Consider the following 25,833-nt stretch of genomic DNA (forward strand, 5'->3'; position numbering starts at 1 on the left):
GTGTCTGGAGCTGCAAACTGTTCTCCAGCACCAGAGAATGGCAAACCTGAAGGAGAAGCAGTCATGTTTAGTTTGGCTTTGCCTTGAGAGTAGTCTCCTGTTAAACTTCTTAGACTTAAGAAAGAATTTACATTATAAATGCTGTTCAGCCACACTGTTAGCAGTGGTTGTGGCTCCTGTGCAAAAATGCAAGGTTTAAACCAAAGTCAAGTCAGACTTGCTGTACAGCAATGATAAGTACAAAGTGACTGCAGTGCAGTTAAAAGAACATGAACTGTATGATTTTACCTGAAATAAGGTGACTGCTTAAGACATGAGGACAGAAAAAGGAGTATTTGAACAGGATAAAGCCAAAGAAAGCTTAGGAAAATATCAAGTGCTTAGCCATAAATAATGTGGCATTTCATATAGTGTCCATTTTTAGGGAAACAAAGTCAGTATAAGCCAGAAAAAAAAATCAACTTTTTTTATTTTGTTAAAGTCAGTGATAATTTTCAGTCCCCTTGTGGTACAAACACTATGAACATAAAGAGATGAATTACTTGAGTTAAAAAAGAGTATTATTATGTATGTACACAATGTACATTATCTGATAAAAACATACAGCAGCCAGTATTTTTAGAGCAGGTAAGTACAACAGATATTTACTGTATCATAATGTCTTAAAAGCAAACTATGTCTTAAATCTGTACTGTATGTCACTATTAAAGCAAAAAAAGTGGAGAGTTGGCTCTCAAAAACTCAGTTAGATCCTTGTCACTAACTTAAGTAGGATCGAGATTTCACTGAAAACATTTAAAATGGAATGTCCCTAAACCTGTATTTATACAGCTTGATATTAATTTTATTCAAGTATATGAACACAGACACAGCAAAGCAATCTGATTTAGAAATTGTTCTTTTATAAGAGAGTAAAATTCTAAGGGACTTACTGCAATTTCAGTATTTACTTCATGTTTGCTGAACCTATAAACAACCACATATGCAGAAACTCCTGCCACACAGAAAATTCGGCTTTCAGGACACCAGTACATCATCTGAACAGCAAAAGGATCTTCTTCCACAATCTCAGCTGTTGCTTTTCCTTCTCCCAGTTTTTGTTTTTCAAAGACCTTTGATGTTTTTAATTTGTACAACATCTGTAGTGTAACTGGAATATATTAAAACATATAAAATTACTAGCATGAAGCAAGTGAGTTGTAAAATTCCTCAGTTCACATTTTCTTTTCAGGTGTGGCAAAATAAAGAATCTTATGAAGGTCTAAGAGGAGAACATGATGGGTATTATACAATACAGATATTATTCTGGTGCACAGCACTGGTAGGATATGTATTTAATACTTCTAAACCAGGTATTTGTCTGTGAAATACTTCTTAGTACTTTCTGGGACAGGATGTCAAAGATGTATGTTAACCATTATGGCCATAATTAGGCTTATACTCAATGTTATAGAGAGGCTCTGATAATGCTGCTATTTTCCTAAATGAAGATGTGAAATTAAGATTTCATTTGTCTGAGGTTATCGTCTTACTAGATTATCGCCTTACTAGAATGTAAAGACTGTATGGCACTTCAAGAGAAAACATTAGGAAAGTATTCTGGTGGCCTGGGCAACACAAAGACTTTCTGAACAAACAGGAGTTCTAAAATGTTTTTTAATTTCTTGACTAATAAGTATATCTGTATTTATACCTGATGTTTTTAATTTCTTGACTAATAAGTATATCTGTATTTATACCTGTATATAAAACCTTAATATCCAGAAGCCTGTGTCAAGGCTAGAACTCCACTGCAGTGAATTCTGGAGGTAAAGGAAGGATTATAATTAACTACATTTTGGTTTATTGACATTCCTTACTTTTTTCACTATTTTCACATTAACTTATCAGTGGCATTAATTAACAACAGCATAAGGTCAGAAAAAGTCAGTCAGGCCCAGCACCTATAAAGGTGTGTATAAAGGCAAAGTTGTTCCATATGTTAGTGTAATTGTGATAGATCAGTCTAGCTAGCTTGTATAACAAGAGCAACAAAAAGATGGAAGAATGGTGTTTTAGTTATGTAACCGGATGACGAACACAGCAAAATTGCCTTTTCATTTTGCAGTGCAGATATATTCTAGGAGTTTTAGCATATTTTTTTAAATATTTTTAAAAGTTTTAGCATATAAAACGCTACCAAATTTTCACAAAATACAGCAAGTGCTTCTGTAACGAATACATAATTCTTCCTGCCTTCTGTGGCAGTGGAAGAGGCCTCAGGACACCCCTAGTCCCAGTGGCAAATCTAGAGTGGCACTTCAAATCAGACATCATGGGTCCAAGCATACTAGGACTGGAAGAATTACAGAATCATAGGGTACAAGTACAAGGTGAGATTCTCTATGCTTCTGTGAATTACTAGGGACTATCTGTACAAGGGCAAATAAGAGTGAGCAATCGCTTTTGAGCAACGATACATTTGGAAAACCGCTTCAGTGGCTTAGCAATTCCCTGTCTACCACAAATCTGTGCTTTCAGATACAAAATTATACAATTAAAATATGTCTAGAAGTGAAATATTTTGTGCCTTCAAATACCAGTAGGATAGTATGCTTGCTATGAAATCTCAAATGAAATTTGAATTCTATTAAAAAAGTTAAGACCTCATAAATAATAATTAAAACCTTGTAAATAAAAAAGTACCAAGTATGGTATCAGTAGCACAGTACATGCCCTGAAAAGCAGGACTAAGAACAGGACATCAGAGATGCACTGAAAGTACCATTACTGTTGAAGGGATTGTGAATATTCATGACTCTCTTAAGCTTCCACCTTTAAGAAAAATTCCTATTGCAGCATGTACATACTGATTAGTGGGTTATGTTTACATTCCTTATGAGAAGTTTTTCCCTTTCCCCATTCCTGCCAGAATTATAGAAGAAATGACTAACACATTGGTTCCTGTGCAGTGTATATGCTAAATGCTTTGGGGTCTTGCAACAGTCTGTATTGTTTCATTCTAATTTTAATGCCTGTATTTGCATATTCCTGTCAAGAGCATAAGTATGTAATGAAGTATGCATGAGACAAGATCTAATGCCTCATGCTACTTCTGTAAATAAAAGTCATTATCCTATTTTTGTTCATATTAAAGCTCTTTCAAACTTCTGTCTTTGCAGCTAAACTCCTGTTGACCTCATAGGAATTTTTTTTCTTTTTGGTGCTCACCCGTAACTTGAAAATACTGGAAGATGTAAAATCTAAGCAGCATGTATCTGTTTTTCCTCCATTTCCAAACAGACAAATTATATAATAAAAAGCCCAACTCATAGTCATGTTCAGCTGACATGCCTACATAAAATTTCTTTGTGAAATGAGGCTTTGGAAATCTTCATTTTCTCCTTGTCCATCCTGATGAGTGAAAATATTTGGTATTAGGCAAAAAGAGAACTACCTGACAAAGTCATCAGGTTTAGCTGACATTAAAATCTTGCAATCATTCCCCATATTTGGCGGGAAATGGTAGCACTATTAATCATTACAATTCTGTAGCACAACGTGGAACTAGCAGGTAGTTTAAGTATCGCATACTCCGTGTTCTTGGTGACCATTACAGACTGTTTATTAGGGTCAAATTAAATCTCTCTATGATTAACATTTCATACAGAAGTTTCTTTCACACTCTCTTTTCTTTAAGAGACTGATACCTCATAAAAGAGATACGCTGCCCAGACATCCGTGTACCACAGAAAGGACAGAATATAAGGCAACTCTACTGCAACTTTTATGAAGCACACATTATTTGAACCAGAATATGTTAGCTTTCAACCAAAATGTGTGTATTTTTTTAATAAATATATTTTACTAATAAGTACCATATGTATCTTCTGTAGGGGAAAATTATGGGGTTTTATATGTGTAGTTATAGCTAGAATTATGGAACAAGTATTTTCTGAAGCTCCTTCCTGCTAGCATGAATGGAAATGCTTCCCAATTATTTCCTGGAACTGGAGACTGGACAAGAAAAGATTTAGGTTATCTCCACCCTTGTATTTTCATATTTTATTTTTACTTAGCTGTAAAAAAGACTATATTGTACTCAGAATAGAAGAGACATGACAACTGGAACTGAATATTAGATCTAATTGAGCCCACTCTTTTATACACACAAGGAGATTATGTCCTAGGGATTTTTTACCAACACTTCATCCTTCATAGGTTTTGGTATGTTGGATCTGGAGGTTTTATTCATCTTAAAGACATTCACTCTTTTCTGTCTAATATATCCCATTAACAGTGTTTTTTTTCCCTAATTTAATTAGAAATTGCTTAATTTCACTTCATTATTCCTAATTATATCATTCCAGGTATTACTACTCATACTGTTAAACATCATGTGTTATATATATGTGTTTGTGCGTGTGATTTATCAGCATTATATAGAAGTGAACTTTAGAAACTTACTGGCAGAAGCATCCCAAAACTTTACTGATCCATCTGCATGGCTTAAAAAAATATAAAAATTAAATGTGTTAAAACAAGATGCAATTCGAAAACATCTTCTACTTTCAGTGAGTGATAAATATAAGCAGAAAAACTGTATTTTGCTCTCTATACCTTACTGACAATATATAATGATATATATACTAAGAAAATATTTTGTTATCAGTTTGATTAGGTTTAGAAAGCACTTCTTCATGCTTTTCCTACAAAGAACTAACCACCCAATGAGTTTTAAGATTGCAACAGCAAGAAATTAATTCCCATACTGATGACAAATTTAAGTTACAGCACTTTTGGCTTTGCAGTGGGCCAGCATCAAGCCTGTGCACTCTAAAAATGCCATGTATAGCAAACTTTGAAAGGACAGAGGGTAACTTCATTTTGCTTAATACCTTACAGTTGTGTTCTTTTATTAACATAAAATCAGGCCTGAAATAAAGCTTGAGAAATGAGACTTTCTGTTTACAGTAAGAATAATCCCTTCATCACCTTATTAGTACTATTGCACACATCATCACCTTATTTTTAAAAAGAGGTGTTAAGTATCATTGATAATAACAATTTATCAAATATATTGCTATCATCAGCATGACTGAGACCAGAGGGAAACACAGAGTGCATCATAGCTGAAGAGCTTCTGTTTTACAGCATGGCCCCTTGAAAATCCATCAGGGCTCATGGGGCTTCTACTGCAGTCTGAGCCTTTCTATGCCTTTTTGCTATGGGGCTGTCTCTCCACTCACAAGGTGAAATTCATCCCAGTGCACCACCACCTACTAATGCTAGGGTATTGAAAGGAATTCCCAAACTGTCCCCAGGTACAAAGTCCCCAGAAGGACAACAGCTATAGAAGAACAGTTGCTTCTCTTTTTAATGCTATTCTCTATGCCCTTCAAGGCCAAAATATTCTCTTGCAATGTATTCTCCTTTCCAAAGACCCCAGCTTCACAAGTACACAGACTTGCTGTCTAACACTGGGGCCTCAAGTTGTAATTCTTAATGGTAATTCATCCCCGAGTACAAAGCTCTATTTTCTACAACAAATGGTAATTTCTGTGGTGACTCTGCACAAGGAAAAACCCATGTACCTCAAATGAAGAGGCCAGGATATGCATACTCTGTGAAGGATCAACTCTTATCTATAGCTAACCCACAATGAAAAGCTGTAGACACTAACAATTTAAAAGTACCAATCCTCAGTTTCATTCTCACCCTGTAATAATGATTTCAGGATATGTCTGAGCTCCAAGGTTCCATGCTCCACCACTGATAGGCCACTCCTAAACAAACAACAAGAGTATGGAGATCACAACTAGTTCTGATGAATCTTGCTGGGTTATTTTTTAAACTCAAGAGTAGCAAACATCTTCTTCCAAAAAGCAATACAATTCATAAAAGAAAAAAAAAAATATGTAGCATTCAAGGCTTTTAAAGCTTATTAACATTTTTATATTATCAATTAAGGCTTTTGAAACTTAATAACATTTTAATGTTATTAATTAAAGTTCTATATTTTTAAAATATTTCTGCACAGCTAACACTCAAGAATCCAAAATAGGAACTAGAGGAAAGAGTAACAAACAGTTCTGCTACTCTTTTCAGATTGCTTAACTGTTGGAGTTTCTATAGGACACTGAATAGACTGAGAATCTATTTTGAGGATGAAGACTACTGAAGGAGCTGACCCAGAAACAAATATCTGAGCATGATGCCTTGAGATATGAGATAAGGGAATGCCACTTTTACAGAACATATGAAATCATCATCTCTTCTCTGCCTTTTGTTTACTAGTGGCAAGACTCCCATTTTCTTCCATGGTCGAGCCTGGTAGAGCGAAATGCTGGTCTGTGCCTAAGGGTTGACAGATATATAGATACAGGACACATGATGTGGAGGATGACGTATGTGCAGAGTGGGTGAGGATGCGTGCAGAATATGAGTGGGTGGAAAAAACCTGGGAGCACAAACTGGTTATGTGGATACATGGAGTGAATGCTTGTGGGTACAGAAATGGGTGGGTGGCAAGTGAGTGGCTACCTATGTTTAGAGTGTGTATTTGTATGTGCACAAATAAAGCAAGGGGACAAGAGAGCGTGCAAGGAACACAGGTAGGTGGTGAAAAGTTTGGGAAATATGTATATGAGGTAAGGATAGACAAGTAGACAAACTCAAATAAATGAAAAAAATATTTTCTGAAGTACTTTGCTGAATCAAGATCCAAAAGAAGTAGATAGAGGCCAGTTTCTCAGTGCATGGAAAACAAGGCAGCTCCAAGGAGAATACTTCTGTTAATATGAATAGAAAACTGATGATGTCTGATTTGTTTACCCAATATTTTTTCTAATTTATTTATTAGGATGGATTAGTTCTAGTCAAAACATAAACCAGATTAATGCTTGAAATTAATAAAATAATTGCATTTCCTCTTTTTATTTCTGCAGCCTGTCCTATATCTAAAAGCATTACATTAAGACTTTGGTAGCTCAGTAAAATAACTATTAATATCCCTACTTAATAAAAATCTCACAGACATGCTGTCAACCCTCAACTTTCACTAAAGCTCTTCTGCTAACTTCTTTCAGTTATGTTGTTTTCACTTTTTCTTTGATAGAGACAACTTATCCATACAAATTTGAATTGTACACTGATGGCTTTCCTTTAATTAAATCTGACCTGTCATAATTCCAGCAGCCTAATGATTAAGTCCTACATAATGTTCATTAATGGCTGTGCTTCAGTGATGGTGTTTCTGAGGGACAAATACCAGGCTGTAAGCATGCTGCTAAGCTGCTGGTTGGACCAACTTAAAAGTGATTACTAAAGAAGTAAAATGAAAATAATTGGTAAGATGTTACAAAAACATAGGTTGTACATCTACTTTCTCTGTTTAAAAAAAAAATTCATTTTGTTTACCTTATTGCTGTATCCTTGCTTTTTATGTTTTGCTCCTACAGAATAGAGTACAGGAATCAAATCTGGAGGACAGTCCGCAAAATATTCTGTGCAGGTAACAGGTGACTCATGAATGTCAATAGGATATGGATTTTCAAAGATTGGAAAACTAGTTAAGGAAGACAATTTATTAGAAGCACTGTGACACACTGAGTCATAGAAGAAAACATACTATATTAAAGTGTATAACAGAATCTAAGTTTAATCATTACTAATAAAGTACATTTTCCCCTATTTATTCGAACATATGTATTGTTTTTAATGTCAATAACAATGTGTAGTTACTGAAAGATATAAAAATTCCACTGCTGTGACAGCAATCCTCTTGTAACATAAACACCCATTCATGTGTATTGTTCCTAAGGCTACTAGGACTACTTGTGTGAATGAGGATTAGGAACTACTTTTTCCCAGCATCTCAAAATCTTCATACAGAAGTGACACATTTTCTAGAAGCTTCAGGTTCATGGATATGATATATACTATACTATATACCTAAGGACTACTTATACAACTGTGGATTTTATATTGAGCAGCTTAGCTTATTGGGTTGGTAGACTACTGATTCTACAATGAACAATTGCAATAACAGATGAAGTAGATCTCAGTTTATTTCTCACTTCCATCAGTTTGGACAATCTGATAAGAAGGAAGGGCTCACTTATGGCATATTACACAATGTTATTCACAATTCAAAAATGTAGGAAATTTGCTTCTGATTTCAGTTACATCCATTTTATATTGCTGAGATGATTTGAATTATTCTTGAAAGTAGGTGAGATCAGAATATGATTCACTTAAAATGTTTCAAGACATTAAGGACAAAATCTGTTCCTAGTTATACCAGTGTGAATATGGATGTACATTACTGGTAGTGCTGGAGGCAGAACAAAATAAATAATGATGTATAGTTCCTCATTACATGATGTATAGTTCCTCATTGATATGAACAATGATTCATTGATGTGAAAGAACTATTTGTCATTTAAACCAGCAACTGGATCACAAAATAATCCCATAGATAATGCCATTATTTATTAAAATACTTAAATAAATACTTAAGTGGTAGTCCCTCTGGAGTCCAGTGAAGTTAGGCATGCACGTAAGTAGTAGTTGAATCTGGTTCCCAAAACACACATTCAGGTCATAATTCAGCATGTGACCAAGTATTACTTAACTTTGATGTTTAGTGAATGTTTCAGGCCTATGCTGAAGGGACCACAGATTTCGATTTACTCCCAAACTTAAGAACAAATATTATCATAAGTTCCTGTTGATGAGCTGATCTTAGTTCTTAAGGTGGAGGTAACCATATAGAGTGAATTATTACCAAGAGTTAACCATATAGAGTGAATTATTATCCAAGATTTTGGATAGTAAAATGATATTGCATGATAACATTTGGATTTTTATCATCATTTACTGGACAGTTAAGATATACAAATAACTTCATATAAGACTTCATACTTACTTGCTTTGTGTCAGGTCAACAACAATGAGATCTTTTTCCAAAAGCACAACTACAGCATAGGGTTCTTGAAATTCTGTAAGTGAGGAATCAAGTATAAAAGACAAGGACTTCTCCTATTAGTCATTTTAAACAAGCAAGTCTCATTTATATATTAAACAAGTTTTGAGGTAGAAATACTAGATATACCCACTAAGTAGACATATCTGCAAACTAGGGCCAGACAGGAACTGAGAAATGAGTTTTGGGCAGTATTGCTGATCAAGATACATAGCAGAAATTGAATTGGCATATTATATCACGCCAGCATGATGGTATATTGGAAGTAAAGAAACAGAATATGAAATTTTTGTGTGTATCACTGCATTGCTGAATCCAATTATTATACAGAAAATGTATTTTTGCTGTCCGGTAGTAATACTTCTACTGTGTACAACTGTACTTCAAAACCAGATTGTGAACAGCTGTTCCAGTCCACTTGATGATACACAATACCCTCATTTCCAAAGCAATTCCAAAGGAATATTCCAAAGGAATCCTGTAAGTCTGCTGTGTTCAATTCAGATACTGACATGCTCCTTCCTCCCGTACGCTCTTTAGATTATATTGTTTGTTTTTTATTTAATGCTTTTTTCATTTATCAAAAATAAACAATGAAAATGACAAATAAATACTTCCCTTGATGCATAGGGTGCATTACTTTACATAGCATAAAAGTTATTTTAAAAAATATAACAGTGAAATGAAAAGCTCCCTTTTCAACAGCAGCAAACCATCCCAGTATGTGCAAGCTCAGAGTATAGTTTTCAGATGGCTGATGCCAAAAGGCTGAGTAAATTGACAGCAACTGATTTACCTTCCTTTCAGACCAGCTATGAATGCATAGTATTTGTGGCCTGGTTTTATACAAGGCTATGAATAACACAGGTTAACCAAAATTTTTAAATACTAGCGTGTGAGCAGTGCTACAAAATCTTAGTACTGGGAAGTGTCACTGAATTTTGACACAGTTAAATGATGGCTCAAACTAACTTTGATTACCAAAAATTAAATTTTTGCATGACATCATTGAAATAAATACAGTTTATCTTTACTAAGTGTTTTTAATATGTACTTGATTTAGCTCCATATATAAGATTTTTTTTACTTTTCTGCTCGAGGGCTTAAAATGCTAAACTTAGTTTCTTTTTGACTTACAGCTTAATTTACTTCCTGGAGTTTTCTGTGAATGTACTTCAGAATATGGTAGCCCCACAATATGCAGCAAAACACTTTTAAGAGCTCAATTCAGGCTGAAGCGTAAGAGCTATTTTGCAGATAACTGATAGTTTAATCTCCAATAATATAGCAATCTGTAGATTTTCAGTCTCATGAAAAATGTCAGAAATATAAGCACATATGTGTGATTAATAGCAATATTTCCTCACACTAGGCCATGTGTTTCAAGCTTATATCTGGAGATTTATGTATGCTTTATTGTCCACTGATTACTTGCTTCCTATATTGAGAATGCAAACAAGTTCCAGTTACTTTCAGTGATGTGGTTTTCTTGAGATGGAGACAACTGTGAGAATGGAAGCCCCTGGAATGGAATTAAGGTGTGAGATAAGATCTCTTCATTTATGTTTTCCATAACTGTGTTTTGCTTAATAAACTCACCATTTGGATACGGGGTTTCACAAAGAGTTAAAAAATCAACTATAGGGTGATCCATTTCAAGAACTGTAATTGCTTTCCCATGCATGATTGTTAAACTTGGTCTTCGACAAGCCTTATCATATGACAATCCACCAGAAAATATCACAAATGGTTCACTGTATTAAAAAAAATAACACAGTAATTATAAGTTTACATAGTACATACAAGTTTACATTATAGGTTTAGTACCTTTAAATAGTAATAATAAATAGCTTTGCAAAAAGAAAGAGGGAAAGATTCTAAAAGGACTTTAACTCAGGAATGTAACATTGCATTAATTACAGAATTAAAAACATACCTGTTTTTACATGTCTTATACTCTACTTTAAGAATTGGTTTACAAGATTCAGGTTTTTTTCCATCTCTCTGAATTTTTCCTAAGGAAAGAAAGAAGAAACCTGTATTAAAACATCATGATAATAGAAATACCAAACTAAAACATACACATTGAAGCAACTGTATAAGCAGTAAGAGAAAGGAACTTTAAAGCTACATAACATTATAAGTATTAGCTCCTATTTCCGTAAAACATGCATTTTATCTAAATTAATTACATTTTTTATGGCTTATGTTTGTACTGCCACATATATCTAAAGGACCATAGACTACACTTCAAAGACATCTAAAACCCATGCAGATTACTGAGAAGGATGAGACTTTAATAATAATGAATGAATTTGACCAAATGTATACCTTTTTCGTGAACACATTATGACCATAAACAGCCTAATTTTTCCCTAAGTCATTCTTAGATTGACTCAATTCCTTTTGTTGACAAAACGTTACATGCTCTGGAGTGTAACTAGTTGAGTGCTAAAATTAAATGAAGCATACAATTGACATTCATGGGATCTTAGTTAATTATGACCCAGTACTTTCTTCCAGTCAGAGAAAAGTCACTTGTAAACCAAAAAAAATAACAGTTTTTGGTTTTGCTACTTTGGAAAGCCTAGGCTTGCTTTCGACAACAACCTGTTTGGAGGATACAGTGTAGATGAAGCCAGACTTTTCTCAGAGGTGCACAGTGACATGACAGGAGGCAAAGGACTCAAGTTGTGACATGGGAAATTCTGGTTAGGTATCAGCAAAAAAATGTGTACCATGAGGGTCATTAAATACTGGAAGACATTGCCCAGAGAGGTTGTGTAATTTGTTGTTGGAAGTGTTCAAGTGTCCAGTGTTGACACTAGACACTTCCCTGAGCTAACTGATTTAATCAGGCCTGCTTTGAGCTGGGGCTTAGACTAGATGACCTCTGAGAGGTCCCTTCTGACATAAAGTACAATTCTATGACTAAAAATTAGGAAATTTAAGAAAATGCAAAACTTTTTTGGGCTACGTAGATCTTGCCTTCCGCTTTTTCCTCCCTCTCCACCCAGTCAGGCTATTTAACCTCATTTATAGGAAGCAATGGCATATGAAGTCCCAGCCATAAAATATACAGCCATTTCTTAATATGGCTCCTTTAAATTCTTCATTGCAGTGACTTGGGAAGCCTCGTACCATCTCCGTAACAAGCAACACATTGTTGTACAAGTGTCTTGTACAAAATGTATTACTTCTTGTAAAAATTGCATATACGAGCACATAAGTACAAAATAGAAAAGAAATGCAAAAATCCCATGGCCTGAGGGTGTCAAAGACTAGCAGTAGACTATTAAGATGAACTGGAGAAAAGACAACATTAGAGCAATATTACCCAGTAAGAGGTATTTATGACTTCAATTTAAAAAAAAAAAGTTTGATCAGAATGACTCTCTGATTTTTATAATACTTTGCAGCTACTTTGCAGATTAAAATATGCAAGAAGCAACTCTGGATCTAGGCTACAATAAAAAAATGAAATATAGATATTAGCAAACAGCATGGAGAACATTCTTAGTTATACATTTCTTAGTTATACATTTTAAATATCAAAATTACCATGTGGAATTGTGGTCTGGAATGGTCTGTTAGGACTTTTCAGATTCCATAGGGTCAAGCTGCCATCAGAGTGACTGCACATGAACTGTTTCCCTTCATGATGCCAAGCAACAGAATGAATAGCCTACAGAAATGAAAGAAGAACTTGAGACTGAAATGGAATATAGTGTTTATGTTAATGATATTTTAATGTATGACTTTGGATTATATTAATGTAATTGTGTATCAACAGTTGGATGGTTCTTGCTTGCCTAATGTCCATTACCAGCACTTTCTAGTATCCAATGGCTGTAATCTACTGCTAGACAAGCAAAACAATTCATTATAAATGCTAACATAACACAAGAATGTAAGAAAGCCTGTACTGAATCAGACCAAAATTGAAGGAATAGGGTATTACGGTAAAAGATCGAGGGACATACAGTGCAATTGTAATGTGTCTGATGCTCTCCTTAGAAGTATTTCATCTGGCAAATGTACAGGGAATTCTGTGTGACAAGTTTTACAAGTAACGTACAACACATGCCACCATCCCCAGAGGACTATTTAGGAAAAGTAGAAATAGCACTCTATTCTTGAACCATTTTTTGCCCCTGTATACTTAAGTTTCAGAGCAAGTACGGAAATCTGGGATGTTTAGTATAAAAACAAGATCACTAAGGAGACCAGGATTGTTTAATTCATATAGGAAATTAGCAAAACAAAGATACTTTTGGAACAGAGGAATATTGCACTCCTATGTACACAATGTCAAGTACCATGTGATGAATGTTATGTATGCCAAAAAGCAACACTTAATTACTAGACCATTCTTAGTATTTCGTGCATAATTAGTGGAACTGACTGAAAATATCCATAACTACATCAAACAAGCTGAAAGGATAATGGTGCAAGTCCTTCATTTTCACTGGTATGTGCTGGAAACTAACAAAAGCCATTTTCTGACAAAACAAAGTATTGCTTCATTAACTATACCACAGTTTCTCACACGCTCCCCTCAGAAGCACAAACTCACAGAATTTTCCCTTGAATCCATTTCCCTTCCAGAAATGTTAGCTGCCAAATAGCAAAATTCACAATGTGTTTTTATGCACATGTATATATAAAAGACCTGGTTTTGAGTGCAGTTTAATAAATTTACATTTTTGCAACCTGGGAAATGCTAAGGCCTTGCATGCACTTAGAACTGCATATAGCCATTTACCTGATTTATTCACATCAGTTTAAAATCATGGCTGGGTATTCATAAGTCAGCATTGGAGTTGTTCATATCAATTTTGTTTAAGCTGATGAGATAAACCTAAGTGCTACTGGTCACTATTCAAAACTCCCTGTTGGTCTTCCTCGTTTAATAAGTATATTGATTGTTATGGTTGGTTATGGCTTATGGTCTGGAGGGAATATCAGAAGAAACCAACAAAAAGGCTGTGACCCTTTCCCAAAACTTTACTCAGCTCCTGAGGCAGAACAGCATAGCCACAAATGAGCCTTTGCATTAAGATGACTCAGAAGTTTTAACAGGAATCTCACGCGCCTTGTATATGAATGCTTTGCTAACACACGAGTAAGCAAGTCACGCCAATAAAGACTCAACAGAGCTGAACAAAGTGAACTCTAGATATTTATCTTCAAATGATATGAGCACCACTCAAACTTCAACCTACCGGGGGGTTGGCACACAATTCCTCTTAAAGACCTGTAAGATACCAAACTATAACTGAAGCAACAAAACATAACACCGAAAGATGGTTCATACAGAGTCCAATGCCATAGCCCTCAGGTAGTGAGGACCTGAGATCTGTGGGGAGTGCTGCTTCACTTACATTGAAGGCATGTCTATCCTCATGCATATAATTCTGACATGAGCTCATTCATGCCTGCCATCATGCCAAATTTGAATCTGCTTTTGATGTGTTATCACACATAGAAACATTTCACATGGTTACAGTTGCTAACTGTGTCTGAGCAGGAGCTAGTAACCAGCAGCTGAAAATTGTACCAAGCTGCTTGTTAAACTGCCTCTCAGCTGCTTGGTGCCACCTGCCAGCATAAATCTCCTGTTGAGTGGTGCTGAGGAGGAATGCTCCTGTCACAGACAGTTGGCATAGCAGCAACTCAAACTCACCTGTCAGACTTTGTCCTGAAACAGGCAAGAAATACTTAGAATTGTTTTTGAGGGTCTCAGCTGGGAGTAATGCCTAATACTGAAAGGTGGTACTCAACAAGTCCCTAATTTTCTCTCTGCTAGAATGTGTCTCACGTTCTGATCCACTTCCTTAGCATCCACACAAAAAAAGAGCAGTTATTTGCTTAGAACAGGAGTTCATCATGGTGGGTGACTCATGTGAATGTTCACACAGTGTACGCACATAAAGCATATCACTCCAGATTGGGTATGTTTCTCCTTTTGCAATACCCACAGTGGTTGCATACATATTTCATCTTCTCTCATACTCAGCATGTACTAAAATTAAGCATGCCCAACACCATTTCAGTTCCTTCCCAACCACAAACCTCCTCCACTGAGAAGAACTCATAGGGACTCTAGGACCACTTTTAACCATATTTTGAACAAGCACCATACTCATCTCATCCCATTGCTTGAATCTTACTATTAAGGCCCATTACAGCAAGGGCCACATCAGATTTGATACTTCCATAATGACATAGTGCTTGTTACAGTAGGGAGATGTCATTTGGCAAATGTCTCTGTGAAATCTGCAGCTTCATTTTGGAGATGTGTTCTAATGAAAGATGATGACTATGCTTCAGGAAGCTCTGAATGTGTGTTGACAAAACCTGTCAAAGTTTTAAACAGTCTGCATATGAAGACTGCTGGGTTTTTTGGATCTGCCAACTGTCAACAATTACTTGCACATCCTTTGAAGGATCTGGCTTGTTTATGTGCTCTCTTTTTATACCAATTGATGGAAATAAACTTTTGAAGTAATTTATAAAAGGGATTGCAAGGAAATTTTTTTATAGAGGGTATCATATAGGAGCATTGATCGAAAGGGCCTGAATATCTCATACATATCACCACTGAGAAGATGACAATCATCATCACAGAAAGAAACAATTTTGCAGCTGACATCTTGAAGAGCAGACACAACATTCTTCAGCAGCAGGTTCAAGCTCCACTCTGGCACCAGATGTTTCACAAGCAAGAACATCTTAGTCTCTTGAGAAACTTTGACACTGTAGATAAGAATACACAGAAACTCCTTGTGCCAGGAGTTGATGAATTGAGGCAGCCTCTAAACTGGTCATCAGTGGGGCTAAAAGAGAGACAGGACTACTTCTAGCTCTGGTGAGTAAAATGTAAATATCAGGAAGAAGCTTTTAAGGGGAAGACACAGGTTTACAAGAACACCAAGCAGAGAAGTTGCAGGTAATGCAACTTGTACAGCTTTTTCCATCCTTGGTGAGAACTTCTCTCATTTGAAATGAGCAGACATGTTTTATCTATGAAAGGTTTCCAGCCTTCAAAATATTCAGCATGATGAAGATGCAGTAAGGAATGCAGCTGTAAATGCTGCAATTGCAGGTCTGTGAACAGGGGGCAGAGTCTTCACCTCCATCACTTACAAGATTTTAGGTTGTCTCAGTGAGCTGTTTATTCTAGGAGCAATGTGTCCATGACTTTAATCTGGACAGCAAGGAAAGTGAAAGACCATACTTCTGCAAGTACTCAACAGATCCTGCTAATATTGTAGGAAAGAACTCACCCCCCTGTCATAATGTTACACATATTCTGAGAAGATGTCTGCAACATGTCCTGTATCCGTGTCTGCAAGTCTCATGTGATGTGAATCATTACACTGGTATGATAATGCCATGCAGCCTAGAAAAGATAGGCAAGATTTCACAGCGGTGATGTCCTAGTGGACTGAGAACTGTTATCTCTTGATGATCCTTTTGTTAGCCAACTGTTCAAGTGTGCATATAAATAGGACCTATTCTGAGTTGAGTGTCCAGTAATTCTAAGACCTCAATTTAAAAAACAGCATTCAATATAGTGAAAAATTGAATGGAAGAGACCTTTTAATAATGGTTCTCACTGACAATGAAATGAAAGCATTTCTTGTGGCTGTATGAAAAGAAATATCTTTAAGTTCATAAGGTACGGAACTATTCCTCTCTATAACAACTGAATGTCAGCAGATATAGTCCCCATCTTGAACTTAAAAAAGAAGAATATTTAGATTTGTAGATAGACAATCAGTTACCAGCCTCCTTTCCTCTTCTGTATCAAAAAAATATCTGCTGTTAACTTCTCACTCCTGTGCTGCACAGTGATGGGTTCTACAGATCTGAATAACAACAGAGACCCTCCTTCTCAATAGCAGGTCTGAGAAGACTGAAATCCAATGCCATCAAGGGTAACACAGGAGAAATCCAGTTGAGGCTTGATCCTGTGAAAGGACAAGTATTCGGATGGAGTCTTGAGGGTGCTGACATTTATTTTGAGTGACATTACCAAGCTGGACAGCTATCTGAAGAAGATTACAGAGAAGAAAGGACTTGTCTTGGTGATGAGCACTCACAGTCCATTCAAAGACAAGAAAATAAGCTGTTTCTCACAGTACACATCAAGTGCACCCTTAATGGAGAAGTCTGGTGCCAGGGGAATTTTTGATAGTAAACGGCAATATCTCCTCACTGATAAGCCAGAAAAGATCATGCCATCTGATGATCCTTAGAGATGCCAGAAGAGGATGTGGGGAGTTAGATAAGATTTGCAGTTCTTTCGCCATCAAATAAGGTGACATTAGTTTCAAAACTGGTGCTAAAGAAAGCATAATGATAGTAAGAAAAATGAGGCTGGATTAATTTCACTCAGAGCCCATTCAAAGAGGCACTTTGATATTCAATGAAGATATAGAACATTTACAGCAATTTATCTGAGACTTCACAGATACCCTGCAATTGTGACTGGGTGGCTCAGCACCAGAACAATGACACCAAAAGACTGTCACGGGGCACAGAGGCTTTGCATCAAGTCCAGATAAAATGGTGAAGCGGAGAAAGAACAATGTTTTCTGGACTGTGATCTTAGGTGACCAATCTGTAAGAAGAAGCTTAGGTTTCAAAAGTTGTGTTATTGCCAAATACCAAGTGGCACATGCCTAACTAATAATTTGTGACTCACAAAAGCTATATATAACCCAGCATTTAAAAAGGAACCCTTTGTAGGGGCTCCCTGGGGGCATCCTAGCAGATCTGGAACATTATCAGTCTGGAGCCTGAAAGTCTGGAATAAAGTACAATGGCTAGTCACACAACCCTTTTAAAGACAAAAGAAGAGTCTTGCAACTATTTCAGTAGACAATAGCAAGTCATCACAAGTTGTACAAAGTGGAGCAATGACATAGCAAGTAACTACTGAGGAGGAAAGCATGTAACTGATAAAAAGGCCAAAAAAAGTTCCTGAGGACAGTACTGAAAAATGTGGAACAACTAAATTGTATAAGAAATTTTCAACACCCAATGACTCTATCTCAACAAGCAAAAAAAAAAAAAAAAAAAAAGGTAACAGTATTATGAAGATCCTGGTTTATGTTGTCTCATTCTGAGCATGAGAAGACAGTGAGTGAACAGACACCCACCTCCCACCCCCCTGCCAGGAGACTTCTAAAAGGAAAAAGTTGTCCAGCCTTAAGTAATAGAACAGGTGCAATTTCACAACAGTATGCACAGGCAGACTGTCACTTAGAGACAATTCAGTGGGCAGGCTTAAGTGCTAGCCTGTTTAAACTCCAAATCACCCTGTCCTTTAGAACGTTTGCTATGTGGATGCTCAGAATCTTAACCTTGAAGCTCAGTGCAGTGTTAATGTGTCTGTGAAAACAGGCCTGAAAGAGTGCGGGATTCAGATATATTCAGATTACTTTTTAGAGTGAAAATAAACGCATATTCTCCTTACATGTAATAAGGTGGCAAGATGAAGAAGGAAAGAGAACTACAGGGAAACAATTACTGCCTGGATCACTTCAAAGAAAATGACCTTTTCTACCTTCAGTTGTAGTTGCATTCACATTCATCCATGGTGAAGTTTACAGGAGGGCTGGCAGAACAAAGGATGTTTTTTCCTGGGGCTAGTACTAAAAACATAATAACTAGGAATATATCTATTTTTGAAACAGCCTGTTTATTGATACAAGAACTGCATCTATGTTTGATACAATCTGCTTACAAACAACAAGAGGCACTTGTCTGATAAACCCATGAGAATACAATTTTGAAAAACTTTAATCAGATCTTGAGTAGTAGGTAATATCAATAACCTTACAAAATAATTTGTCTTTTATTCTAATTAATGTTCTAGTAATACTAAAGTAATTATGTAATTCCTAACATAGCTATATCTCAGGTCAGCTCATTACTAAACTCTGTTCAGCTGAGGATCCCCACACAGAAGCTGATGAATTTGTCAGAATCAAGAGGAAAAGACTCCATGTCGTAGTACACGCACAAGTGCCTAACTCATTAGAACTACAGATTTCAGGGTTTGATTTCTATTGTCAATAACTTGATCAAAAGCATACCACAAACAGTATTCCAGAACAAGACATACGACAAACTGCCGAATAACAGTTTTTCTGAATTAATGGAAACTGCTTACCTCATCATAATAAGCTCTCAGATCAGCTCTTTTAGATCGTAAGTCCCAGAGTACTACAGTCCCATTTTCATAGCCTATCAATAGCTGGAGAAGGGAAACAAACACAATTATACTTTCAGATTCAAAAGGTATATACAAATATTGAAGAACTTTGTGGTTTCAAGAGATTTTTTTTTTTTAAAAAAAAAGCACTATAAAAAGGAAAGCCAGACTGATGCGTGAGATTGTAGTTTGCACTACATGTAATCATGTAATAGCCAGCTTTCAATTTATCTTTCAGTATAAATTACTTCTCATTACTGACAACTTAAGTTTTAATATGGAAGAAAAAATGTGCTTCATACTCCTTTTTTTTTCTTCGGGTTTTTTTTTTTTGGGGGGGGGGGGGGTGTTGTTTGGGGTTTTTTTTCCTGCAAAATTATGTGCCTGGACAGTCTTCACAATTGTGTATCTGCAAAGAAAATAAGACCGTAGCATGTTCCTCTTGGTTCTTACCTTCCTTGCCCCTGTTTGGAGGGAAAACAGTCTGACACCTAAGAGATCACTTAAATAACTTCAAATCAAAGAGTCGCCAGATTAAACTCTCATTCAACTACATATATTCCTTCAATTTCTGCTCTCTACTGCTTTAAAATATTTTGAAGAACTCCCTTTGCAGAGAATAGATTGCTTGCTTTCCTAGAAATTGAAAATAAATTAAGTAGTATGCCAATTTTTACTTCTTCTAGAACTAGCATGTCATATCATTATGCACACCTGAGAACCACCAGCAAAGAAGATTTGTCAAAAGATTAAAGAGAAGAAAAATGATGCTCGGTAGAAAAGCAAGAATGAACACAATCCTTTCTCCTTGTCTCTATTGAAAATAACTGAATTATTGATCAGGCACTGTATTGAGTACTCTTCATTTGAACACAATGAATTTCAGATCTTATGGAAGATGTGAAGTCTGGACTACTTAGGTGTCCTGGAAACTGCTTCCCATAGAGCCCATCTTCCTAAGAATCTCTCCTGGACATGAAGACTGGGAATGACCAAACTGACAGACTTACACATTTTTACTATGAACTATTTTATACAATTGGCAGTGATAACTGCAGTTGTTCTTTGTCCATAAACACATAGATCACAGAATGCAGGCAAGGATTTACAGTTTCTGCGTTAAGAATTTGAGCAGAAGAATGATGAGACTGTCTTTTAGTCTGTGAGACCTTACCAGCATCTTTGCCATCACTCACTTTAGCTTGCATAAATCATAAAAATGAAACTTGGCTGGACTGCTGAACAAAACATCACTTTGTTTCCAAGTTGAATATAATTGATATATCAATACTGCTATAAAAGAGTCTAGGAATACTCTCAGTCCTACTAGATATGATTCTTTATATTGCCAGGAGAATATTTGTTATGTGGAGATGTATTACCTAATCTACGAATGATTTATAGTTAGTGTATTTAATACCTGAATACGAACAGTATCTGATTACTTAAGAATCCCGCTCCTGAAAAAAAATCAAACTGGCCTGGAGAAATTCCAGAATATTTATCATTTTTGCTCTGGATGGGTCCATATGGGATTCTGTGGCAGAGTAAATGTGAAAAGACATCCTGTTCAGAAAGAAGGCAGCTAACTGGATAGCACTTGTGTCAGGATGCCATATGGTATTCTGGGATAATAGATTACCATTGAGAGAGTGAACAAAGAAGTGTCTTACTGCAACTCCTTTTGCTATTAGTGTAGTGATTGTAAATGGAAGACAAATGTATATCCAGGTGTTAGTGATTAACATAGCAGTTCACCTGAGTAGGTGCAGGCCTGTGCTGTGCTGCACATAGCACTTGGCTGTCAGGCCTGTGTTGTACTGCACATATTCCTTGGCCATAAGATAAACTTTGCTGTCTAATTGTAAAGAAGCAGTCAGCAGACAGCTCCCACTTGGTAAGGGTGATTACAGCACATTTGTGACCTTGCCTTTATCTTAATGTAAGGCAGTACAGTATGTTCTCATGTGAATGTCCTTTTGCTTGACAGTAGAAATGAGTAGAATAATAATAATAAAAAAAATCTTTTGAAATCTCTAAAGACCAAAATGCTAGCAAACCTCTTCACAGAGGGGACCAGCACAGTGCACTGTGCCCGTATTGGAGGTCCATCCAATACTGCACAACTTGAGGTTCCCACCATCTGAAGGAATGCAAGATCATCTTCTTTTTCACATTAACTCCAATAAATGATATTTTAATCAGTATGTTATGGAGTCTGAGTGCCTTCCTTACTGTTATCATAACAAGCACTTGCACCAGTGCATTACAGCTGGGTACCAACCCAGTTGAATTCAGTGCGTATCTGCCAGTATTCTTTTCACCTCAGCTTTTGTACAAATGTATTCAGGAAACTGAAGGAATAGAAAAGCATTTATTATGTGACCCTGTTTCATAATAAGCCTTTCTCCCTGGTGAAACAGGCTTTTTTGATTTTTATCACTTTCTTTTGCAAAGATATCACACTCCAGATAATTACTAAAAGGTTAAACACCTTCTATCGGCGACAGCATTTCACCTGCTCTATTGCTGAAATGCTTAATACATAACAGCACTGCTGAATTGCAAGATACAAAGCATTGCGATTTCAGGGAAGAAGTTGAAAGATAAACAGATTTGCTGCATAGCCAGGAATCTCTCTCTCTCTCTTTGCTCAGGTGGTAGCCATGCTGCTAAGCCACTAGTACTGTGGTATGACACTAAAGTCAGAATTCCAACTGGGTGAATGTGATTAGTCTCAGTATATTTATGATGCTCTGAACTCTGATCTGTTTGAACCACAGGAAACTCAAATATTCACACTCCTCTTGGCCATAGTGAGCACTTGGAACAAGCTCTATGTCTGTAATATTTAAAGAGATAAAAAATAAAACATCCATAAATGCAGTTGAAGGAGAAAACCTAGACAAAGAAAAAAAATACATGTAAGATGAGTCAAGGGAGTAAAAACCCAAAGATTTCTCTTCAACTTGTGTTTCCTGGCACCTTGTTTAATTACTCATGCTTAATTAGGTTAAGAATCATGCAGAAGGCTGGCCAGAATTTGAAGGAGGGAGGACCCAGAGTCCTGGCAAGATGTTCCTTGTCTAGTGGAGTTGCTCCACATTTTGACTTAACAAATCCTGCTTCATGAAATGCTTTTGATGGTGATGTTTTAGGGAGATTTCTCCTTTACAATCAATTAATGTCATCCTGGTACGTGCCAGCCAGCCCTCTACTTGTCCTGGTGGCACAAAACAGCTGGGAGGAAAAAAACAAGCCTGCCAAATGCACACTGTATTTAGGTGTTATTATATCTTAGAACACAGACTCAGAGATCGGAAGTTTAGTCCACCAGCTAATAGTTAATAACATGAAACCTTTTCTTATTAAGCTTTCTCCAGTTGCTGGGAAACTGCAGATCATTGCAGTTAATGTCTTCTCCTGTGTCAGCAAGAAAAATCATGTTTGCTACAGATCTGCCACTTAAAAATGTCTGTGCACTTCAGTCTGTTCCTAATGTACACTTATTCATTGATTTGGCAGACACAGTTATATTTCATGGACTTAATCACTAGGTCCCCAAATTGTTCTTAAGTGACACATTGAATGACCAAATTCTCTTTGTTGTCTGACTTCCAGCCACGGCTGGCTAGATTCATAAAAAAGACTGTCTCTAAAGTCTGCCTTGATAATTTGCATGGAGGGTACTCTGGAAAAATTTTGAATGGCAGAAATCTTCTGTAATTACATTCACTTTTTTGGCACAGAAAAACTGGTCATCAGTCAAAACTGGAACTTTTAGGAATTTAAAGAATTTTTAAAAGATGAATATACAGTCAGCACACAAATTTTCCTGGCTTTCAAAAAGAGATCTTATGATTGTTCTAGATTTGGAAAGATTTGTCTGTGTTTTAGGACTCTCAACCACTCAGTGCCCATAGAAGAATGCTACTTATTTACTTCAGTGAAACATGCTCAGATCTGCTAACAACCTTGTGATATCCCAGAGAAGGATATACCACTGCACCCTTGCAGAGTACAATACCCTTGTACTTGTAGAGTACAAGAATATCTGTATTTTGAACAATGTTTATGACTGATTTGTATCCGCTGTTTAATTCCTGAAACATAGGTAAAGAACACTTTCTTCTGCTGTCCTCCCCATGAAGTGACGTGAGGAATCTGAGATTTCCTCCACCAACACCTCTTGGTGGTCTTTGGTTAACTTGAAGCTGAGGACCTAAGCAGAGTATGTAGAACTATCTTGAAACAGCTCTATTACCTAAGAACAACTCTGCTAAATTAAACAAAAGGTCTATCTATCACAGCATCATGTACTTAAATGACCAAAAGCAAATACCAAAGAACAATATGCGAGGAGGGCAGGTACTTTTATCATACTCTCACATATTCTCTCAGCCTAAGTAATTTTCTCATTCAAAGACAGCCAACTCTTCAACTAGATATGATTCCATTTAACCTCATCTTTAATAACCTTTTAGGAAAATCCAGCAAACCTCTTCAGTAACCCTCAAACTGATTTCTCTTGTGTTAACTTTTTCTAGTCTCCCTTGTGGCCAATATACATTTTCAGCTCTCACAGCATTTGGAAGAAGTTTTATAGCTTCTACCCATTGCAAATTTGAAGAACAACTTAATTGCCTTGTTTGGAATCTGACTTTTGTCAGCTTCATTTGATATCTTTTTAGTTTTTGTATTGAAAGAGATCACAAACTGTCTCTACCCTCTTTGTAACAATTATGATTTTCAAACTCGGAATCACAATCAGCTCTTTTCCACAACGAATTGTCCTGTCTCACTTAGCTCATATAAAAAACTTTGCACCTTCTCTGAATTTCTTTTAGCACAATTATGTTCTTTTTGAGATAAAAGGACAAATATTATACTCAGTTTTCAGCAGGCAAGTCAACCGTGCATTTAGGCAATAGCCCTCTTTTGTTCTCTGTTCTTCTCCAGATAATACCTAATTTTCATTTTCTTTGTTGGTCACTACCGAGCATTGAGCTGACATTTTCATTGAACTCTCAATCATCACTTGAAACTCTTGATACCAAACAGTAATGATCAGCTCAGACCCACTGTTTTACACATAAAGTCAGAAATATTTTCCTACACACATATCACTTCCCATCATTTACACTGAATCCTTACAAAAGAGAGAGTTTAATCTACCATTTTACTGCTGAGTTGCTCAGCCTCCTAAAGACCAGCAATCCTGATCACATCACTGCTTATTCTCTTTTCTAGGTTGTTTATGACTATGCTGAACAGCAAAAGTCCCAGAAGTTGGGGTTTTTTTTTCATTTTTTTTCCTCATTCTGAAGAAAGATTGTTTTACCCTTCAGTTTTTTCAACCAAAGTTTAATAAGACTTAGTTGAAAATTTTTTCTCTACTGTTGGATTTTTTGATCTAGGGCTATGTCTTTTGATTTAGTACTTAGATCTTCTCTTAAATCTGTCTGTACCTTTTACTGATATCTTCCTGTAAACATCAAGTACTATCAATTCCACATTCTGCAAATCTGCAAGTATTTTGTTAGCACCAATTTGTTCTGTACACCACTCTCAATCTATCAACAATATAAACAGATGCACTGGGATGGTTTCAGTATGGCTTACATTTTCTACTCTTTCTCCTCATAAATTTCGAATGTTTTTCTTTCATAGGGATCCATCTGATTTTGCTGTTGCTGTTAGTATGCTAGTACCTCATCAGTGCCCAGATGTCTTCAGTGTGCCCTTTGAGCAACAAGCAATTGTATTTCTAAGCAATTTCTCCTCTAACTCACTTTCCTGGGATCTTTTCATCTTCTCTTTTTCTGATGAAGTCAAAATATTTTAGGTTTCTGTTTGGACACAGTGCATGACAATCCTGTTTTTTTCTTTTAGTATCGTATCCTTTTTCCCTACATGGTGTGCTTTAGGTAGGTCATCAGTAGCTTCTGTTGTGGCCAGCAAACAAGAGTTATGCCTTGTCAATACACCTTTATTTTTTATCAGGTATTTTGCCATAGATAGTTAAATAGCATTTCTTGATGGCTTCTGGTTTGAGGCTAAACCACTACACTTGATAGCATTTAATTACTTTATTTCATGTATTCTAAATTGCTTGATCTATTGTGATTCTTCCAAAAAGGCTTAGAGATCCAATCTAAATTGTTGGAGGGCTGGCTGGCAAGTGCATCGTTTGCACATAGTTCACCTTGCAATATGGATAAGTCTGAGGATGGATAATGCAAATGAAATTCAGATGTAGACATCAGTGTTTTTCTAGGTACCCATATTCATTTCAGCATAACGTCTCCCATATCAGCATCAGAAATTCAAACTGCTGCTAGTTTCCAATAACCATCAGCTGCTATGTGAGGCACACTGTCAAACAGATACACTATTTGTAAGATGCAGTCCTTTATAAGTACACACTAAAATGCAATTGGCCAAAGTGATCAAAAATGATGAGATAGTTAAATGTACCTTCCACACAGGCAAAATGCTCAAAAATTCAGTAGCAACTCACATAAATAAAAAAACCTCTAATAAAACTGGTATTCTGGCAGCCAAATTTCATTTTGGAAAAGCTACCATACAAATAAAGCTAACTCTGATTTTGCCTCCTGATGGTATCAATCACATGTAT

General features: G+C 36.2%; 1 protein-coding gene across 6 annotated transcripts in view; it reads right to left on the reverse strand.

The window, feature by feature from the left end:
* Positions 1-25,833, reverse strand: part of STXBP5L (syntaxin binding protein 5L) — a 202,730-nt gene that overhangs the window by 67,424 nt on the left and 109,473 nt on the right. For all 6 annotated transcript variants that reach the window (XM_075764835.1, XM_075764825.1, XM_075764817.1 and 3 more), the window contains exons 7-15: positions 19,152-19,235; positions 12,527-12,650; positions 10,902-10,980; positions 10,565-10,719; positions 8,909-8,981; positions 7,399-7,546; positions 5,698-5,765; positions 4,447-4,487; positions 933-1,150 (exon numbers count right to left, since the gene is read on the reverse strand). In XM_075764835.1, the coding sequence (XP_075620950.1) occupies positions 933-1,150; positions 4,447-4,487; positions 5,698-5,765; positions 7,399-7,546; positions 8,909-8,981; positions 10,565-10,719; positions 10,902-10,980; positions 12,527-12,650; positions 19,152-19,235 (990 nt within the window). The remainder of the gene's footprint in view (positions 1-932; positions 1,151-4,446; positions 4,488-5,697; positions 5,766-7,398; positions 7,547-8,908; positions 8,982-10,564; positions 10,720-10,901; positions 10,981-12,526; positions 12,651-19,151; positions 19,236-25,833) is intronic.

This window comes from Balearica regulorum, chromosome 1 (genome assembly GCF_011004875.1).
Source record: "Balearica regulorum gibbericeps isolate bBalReg1 chromosome 1, bBalReg1.pri, whole genome shotgun sequence".
NCBI lineage: Eukaryota > Metazoa > Chordata > Aves > Gruiformes > Gruidae > Balearica > Balearica regulorum.